Source organism: Rutidosis leptorrhynchoides, chromosome 7, assembly GCF_046630445.1.
Source record: "Rutidosis leptorrhynchoides isolate AG116_Rl617_1_P2 chromosome 7, CSIRO_AGI_Rlap_v1, whole genome shotgun sequence".
NCBI classification, from domain to species: domain Eukaryota; kingdom Viridiplantae; phylum Streptophyta; class Magnoliopsida; order Asterales; family Asteraceae; genus Rutidosis; species Rutidosis leptorrhynchoides.
The window spans coordinates 69206065-69213066 of NC_092339.1; the positions used below are offsets into that span (position 1 = coordinate 69206065).

The 7002-nt window shown below is 36.0% G+C and overlaps 1 protein-coding gene across 1 annotated transcript; it reads left to right on the plus strand.

The window, feature by feature from the left end:
• The first annotated feature begins 5027 nt into the window (after positions 1-5027).
• Positions 5028-6797, plus strand: LOC139859320 (uncharacterized). The gene is made up of 3 exons (XM_071848114.1): positions 5028-5586; positions 5993-6074; positions 6116-6797. Exons 1-3 carry the CDS (start codon positions 5028-5030, stop codon positions 6795-6797), a joined length of 1323 nt encoding a protein of 440 aa, XP_071704215.1.
• Positions 6798-7002: the final 205 nt, after the last annotated feature.

Here is a 7002-nt window from a genome sequence, read left to right on the forward strand (position 1 = left end):
ATAGAAATAATATCCCATGTCATCCTTGGGATATCCTATGAAGATACACTTCGTGGATCGAGCATTTAGCTTATTAGCGACGAAGCGCTTAGGATAAGCTTCACATCCCCATACTTTCAAGTATGATAGAGAAGGAGGTTTTCCAAACCACATCTCGTAAGGAGTTCGTTCCACTTTCTTGGTTGGGGCCATATTTAAAATACGAGCCGCAGAGCTTAGACAATAACCCCAAAATGATAGAGGTAACGTGCTTCTAGCCATCATAGATCGAACCATATCCATTAGGGTTCGGTTCCTCCTTTCGGACACTCCATTAAGTTGAGGTGTCCCGGGTGGAGTAAGTTGTGAGATAATCCCACAACTCCTAAGATGATCTTGGAAAGCATCGCTTAGGTATTCACCTCCTCTATCGGTACGAAGTACCTTGATTGTCTTGTTGAGTTGATTTTGTACTTCGTTTTGATATTCTTTGAATGCTTCAAAAGTTTCATCCTTATGTCTTAACAAGTAGACATATCCGAAACGACTGAAGTCATCAATGAATGTAACAAAGTATCTTTCACCATTCCTAGTTATGGGCTTAAAGGGTCCACATACATCCGAATGTATTAATCCCAACAAGTCCTTAGCCCTTTCAAATGTCCCTTTGAAAGGTGTTTTAGTCATCTTGCCTTGTAAACAAGATTCGCATACATCAAATGAATCCATCTCATTTGATTTCAAAAGTCCATTCTTTTGAAGTGTATGCATTCGATTCTTGTTTATGTGACCAAGGCGACAATGCCATAAATAGGAATCACTCAAATCCCTTTTGAGTTTCTTGGTGCTAGTATGGTACATTGAGCTAGTAGATGATGTATCATCATGAACCAATTCATAAATTCCATTTGAAGGCGAAGCCTTGAAATAGAACACATTATCTAAACAAACATGGATATCATCATTAATGAAATTAACATTAAAACCACATTGTTTCAAGCGAGAAATAGAAATAATGTTTCTACACAAATCCGGGGCATACAAAACATTTTCTAAAATAAGCTCCAATCCGCTTGGTAGCTTCAAAACAAAATCTCCTTGAGCTTTAACATGCACCTTTGCACCATTGCCCATATAGAGACTTGATGTTCCCGCCATATGATCACTTCTTTTGAACCCCTGCAAAGAATTGCAAATATGAGTTCCACATCCCGTGTCTAATACCCATGTATTAGAAGAAGTAATATTTAGCTCTATATATACCATATATATATTACCTGAGGTTTGCTCCGCAACCCTCTTGTCTTTCAACTCCTTAAGGTAGACCGGGCAGTTTCGTTTCCAATGACCCATTTCACCGCAACCGAAACACGGGTCTTCCTTGGGGTTTGCTTGTCCCGCAACCTTTTGCTTCTTGTTTGGGGTGACCCCTTTCCCTTTTCCCTTGCCTTGATTGGCGGGTCCTTTCCTTTTAGCCACCTTAGGCTTAAAGGTGTTTTTACCCTTGGACCCACCTTGATCGATTGCTAACACGGGTAAAGCCCTTTTACCCATGCTAGTTTCCGCCGTCTTAAGCATCCCGTGGAGCTCACCAATGCTCTTATCCATCCCATTCATATTGTAATTAATTACAAATTGATCAAACCTTTTTGATAGGGAGTTTAGGATAAGATCGGTGGCAAGCTCTTTTGATATGTTTAGATTGAGACGGTTGGCGCGATCGATAAGGCTTTTCATTTTGAGGACATATGTTGAAACGGATTGGGAGTCGTCCATACGACATGCATGAAGCGCTCGAACGGTCTCGAAGCGCTCAACTCGTGCTTGTTGAAGGAACATCTCCTTCAATTGAGTGATCATGTCGTATGCGGTATGAAACTCGAAATCCTTTTGGAGTTCGGGTATCATAGTCCCAAGCATTAGACATGATACTTGCACGGAATCGTTGACATACTTATCCCAAGCAGCCATGCCCACTACATCCGCCTCGTCTGGTTGGTCGGGAATAGGGTCCTCCAACACATACGCCTTGTCCTCATGCCTAAGGATAATTCTTAAATTACGGAACCAATCCATAAAGTTCGTATGGTTGAGTTTGTCTTTCTCTAAGAGAGACCGTAACGATAGGTTGTTCATGTTAATTGGTACGTTTTGCAAGTTGTTGTTGTTGTTGGCGGCCATCTACAAAATTTAACAAAGTTCTTTTAAGTATCGATTTTAGATTTAATAAACAATACTCTTTTATGATTTTTAATTGTTTTATTAAATCTTAGAATCCAACGGTAAATCAAATTTCGGTTAGGTGACCTTTATCCCGTCATTTGATTTAGCTAGGTAGTCATTTACATGACAATTGCAATCCTTTTGCAACTTCTAAGTTATGGGATCATGCAATCCTTTTGCATGGCATATTAATCCCATCAACGCCTAATTGTTCCTCATGCTTCGGTGACCCTAAGTTCATGATTCCCAATTCAAGTCGTCCTACTTGTGTAAACATGTAAATTTAACAAACAAGTGGTTAGGTGACCTTTATCCCACTAGTGTGCGGAATTTACCTTATTTACATTAATCCGCTCATGACGGTTAGGTGACCTTTATCCCGTCAAGAGTTTCTTAATATGTCTAAGTGTTTTCACAAAAGGATGGCGTTCAACTTGTTTTCTTTGTTTTAGTTAAAGGGATTTTAAGTCTTCCTAAATTCTAGTTTAAGAAAACCCTTTCCATACACCAACATGCATTTGATGTATGGTACATTATGAAAACCCCATTTCATGTCATTAGTAAAAAAAACCAATTTTTACTTGATATAAACCATTTTATATGCACTTTTCATCTAGTTCCTAATAACCATTTATTAGTGTCTTATGTTGTTTTTAATTATAACCAATTATAATGTCATTTTGCAAGTTTGTTTCATGAGATATTGTATCATCCAAACACATACACAAAATCATACAAGCATGCAAAATAGAAGTCCACAATCATGCCAAAGTGGTGAACACTTGTTTAGCCAAAACAAGTGTTACCTAAAGGGTTAAAACCACAAAGTAGGAGATTAACAAATCTCCCACTAACTCTTGCATCCTAATGCTCCATCTTGTAATCTTCATACATCTTCTTGAGTCTTCATTTCTTTTTACAAAATTATGTAACCTACTACATTTTTCTAGTAAAAGGAAATTACAACCTACTCTATTTTTACAAACCAAAATAGAATAAATTACAACATGAAATTACAAAATAATTATTACAAGCTTTACAACCAAATGAATGAATAATTATTACATGCCATAAGAATGAATAATCAACCATGAATATAATCAAATCACACACAAATCCAACCACAAGGTCAAGGCATGATTGTGAACCAAAACAACAACAAATCTTGGCCAAACTTGAAGTCCCAAAACCCACTTTTGGGGTCCAAAATTTCGGCCAAGAACCAAACCCCACCAAAACTCAAGATTTTTACATTCTACTTTCATGCATGTTAGTAGATTGTAAAATAAATGAGTTTTCTAGCCAAAAACAAGAAGCATATTAACAAGACTTTGGCTCTAGATACCATTGTAGTGATTCATAAGATTACCAAATATCCATATCCATATATGTATGTGTCAAAAGTCGACTTTATTAATAAGTAAGCGGAAGCATTTTAAATCTAATCTTTTAACAAGTTTAACCATTTAAACATGAATCCCTTTGATAGATCTAGTCTTGTAATATATGCTAAAATGTAAATAGAGCTAGTTATGGAGTTTTTACCTCCTCTAATCAAAGAGGGTGAAGAAACTAGATGTAGAGAAGAAGATGATGAAAAAGGGCTTGTTTCTCACTTGAAACCTCAAGTTTTGTATACCCACAAGTATGCAACCAACACCACCTTTGGTTAGGATTTACAAGACACCAAATTACAAGCAAAATCAAACCAAAACCACCTTTTGGAACCCCTTCAAAATCGGCCAAAATATGGAGGAGGAAGAAGAAGATTTTTGCTAGTTTGAAACTTGAGAGAAGTGTGTGTAAAGTTGTGCAAGAGTCATATGCATGTATGGGAGACTACAACTAGTTAAAGCAAGCATGGGAGGTGTCTTGGGACTCCCCAAAACCGTCCCCCTTTGTTTTTTTTTTTTTTTTTTTATTATTTAATTAATGATTAAAGCATGCTTGAAACTAGTTACATACACTTTATTATGCATGTACATTTATATATGTTATAAACCTTTTATAAACATATAAATATACATATGTTACATGTACATGTATATTATTTATAAGCCACTTATAAATATATACATATAAGTTACTTGCACATCTATTCTATTTCATAACCATTTTATAAAATTATAAGACACAAATAAGTTTAATCAACCAATTAAACTTATACTTAAAATTATCCAAATAATTTAATCTCAAGTATTTTACTTTAGAGAACCAATTTTCTAAAGTTTAAGTGTCAAGTATTAGTTTTAATAATCCAATCATTAAACAAATACATAAAGGTGTTGATAAACTTGTTATTGGGTATGACCCGACTTGGATCATAACATATTAGCCACATTAATTTATTATGTCTCTCGGGCATATAAAATACTATCAGTTCATTGTTAATGCACTTAATGACATGTTTACTTATCATTTATCATGATTAAAAATAGTGTATCAATATGTTAATATGATTCATATGTATTTAGTAAGACTTTGTTATAACGATAATCGTTATATATATCGTTTCGAGTTTCTTAATTCAATAAACTCAATTTTATGTATATAATTCATTGTTAAAATACCTAATGAGATACTTACTTATCATAATATCATGTTAATCATATATATGTCATCATATAGTTTTTACAAGTTTTAACGTTCGTGAATCACCGGTCAACTTGGGTGGTCAATTGTCTATATGAATCCTATTTCAATTAATCAAGTCTTAACAAGTTTGATTGCTTAACATGTTGGAAACACTTAATCATGTAAATAACAATTTCATTTAATATATATAAACATGGAAAAGTTTGGGTCACTACAGTCACCTTGCGGAAATGTCTGGTGAGTTGGAGGTAATCAATGAGAGAACTGAGTTAAAGCCAGTGCAGGGTAAAACTTGGGATTTGTTTACTGATGGAGCCTCATGTGCAGAAGGTGCTGGCGCGGGTTTGGTGTTAGCAAGCCCAAGTGGCGAGGAGCACACATACGCGCTACGTTTTAATTTCGATGTAACAAATAATGAATCTGAATATGAAGCGTTGCTTGCGGGTTTAAATATTGCGCATAAAATGAATGTTACCAAGTTGCGTTCTTTTACAGATTCGCAGCTAGTGGAAAATCAGTTTAATGGCTCTTTTGACGCACATGATCCCTCAATGCAAAAATATTTGAAGTTATTGCAAGAGTCAGCTGTGTGGTTTGAACATTTTGAGCTCGCACAAGTACCAAGGAGTCAAAATAAAAAAGCGGATGCGTTAAGTAAGTTGGCCGCTTTAACATTTTCACACTTTCAAAAGCAAGTTTGGGTTGAGGAATTGCCAAGTAAATCCATAGATAATGATTTAATGGTTGCGTCAGTTGAAGAAGAACAGCCAAATTGGATGAACCAATTCTGTAATACATACGCAATAATGTTTTGCCAAATGATAAATGCGAAGCTCGTTTAGTTCGTGAGCGTGCACCAATGTACATCATTCAAAATGATATTTTATATCTAAAGTCATTATGCGGGCCAATGATGCGGTGTGTTGGCCCAATTGAAGTCGAGATGATAGTGGATGAAATACACAATGGTTCTTGCGCATTACATTCAGGCTATAAAACTATTGCGGCCAAAATTATGCGATTGGGTTATTTTTGGCCATCTTTATATCATGATGTTGCAAAGATTGTTAAGCGTTGCAAGAGTTGTCAAGACATGCATCGCAGAATAGAATGCCAAGGCATGATATAATTCCTGTTAACTCGCCATGGCCATTTCACAAGTGGGTTATTGACATTGTAGGGCCATTTTCCGCAGGTCCTGGTAATGTCAAATTCCTAATTGTGGCCATTGACTACTTTACAAAATGGGTTGAGGCTAAGGCGGTTCGCACACTGGAGTGCAAGTGCGTAATTTTGTTTGGGAATATATTGTCTCCAGATTTGGCATTTCACGCGAACTACTTAGTGATAATGGTGCTCAAATAGCAAAAGATCCTTTTAAAACATGGTGCACTGATTTAAATAGAGTCCAAAAGTTTACATCAGTTGCACATCCGGAGGCTAATGGCTTGTGTGATGTAACTAATCGCGATATTGTAAGTGGTATTAAAAAGCGGTTGTATGAAAAGCGAACTGGTTGGGTGGATGAGCTACCCAATGTATTATGGGCACACCGTACTACTTTTAAGAAGAGCATAGGTGAAACACCCTTTAGTTTAGTATATGGCTCTGAAGCAGTAATACACGCTGAAATTCCTGTGTCAACGCATAGAGTTGCTAATTTTGATGAAGAAGCAAATGGCGAAGCTTTGTGCGAAAACTTGAATTTAATAGAAGAGCGAAGATTAATGGCTGCTATCACAGAGGCAAATAACAAACAACAAATTGCTAAGTATTACAACAAAAGAGTGTGCGCATTATCCTTTGATGTAGGTGAATGGGTACTGCGAAATAATGATGCGAGTAGAGCAGAAAAACTTGGTAAGTTAAGACCCAACTGGGAAGGTCCTTATCAAGTTGTTGCTATTAATGCGGTAGGATCATATAAGGTCACAGACATAGAAGGGCGAAATCTCCCTAATGCGTGGCATGCTGCCTTATTAAAGCGATATTATGCATAAACTTGTAAAAAAATAAAAGTGTGGGTCAATGTGAATATACATTCAACGTGCAGCTTGAGATATAGAAAGCAGAAATGCAGTTGCTATTTTTCTATGTGTTTTTTATTTTTATTTTTGTAACTCTTGATCACACTTGCAACAATATACTGAATACACACATGTAAGAATACGCGAAAAGCTTGTTTATATTGGTAAAATAAATAAT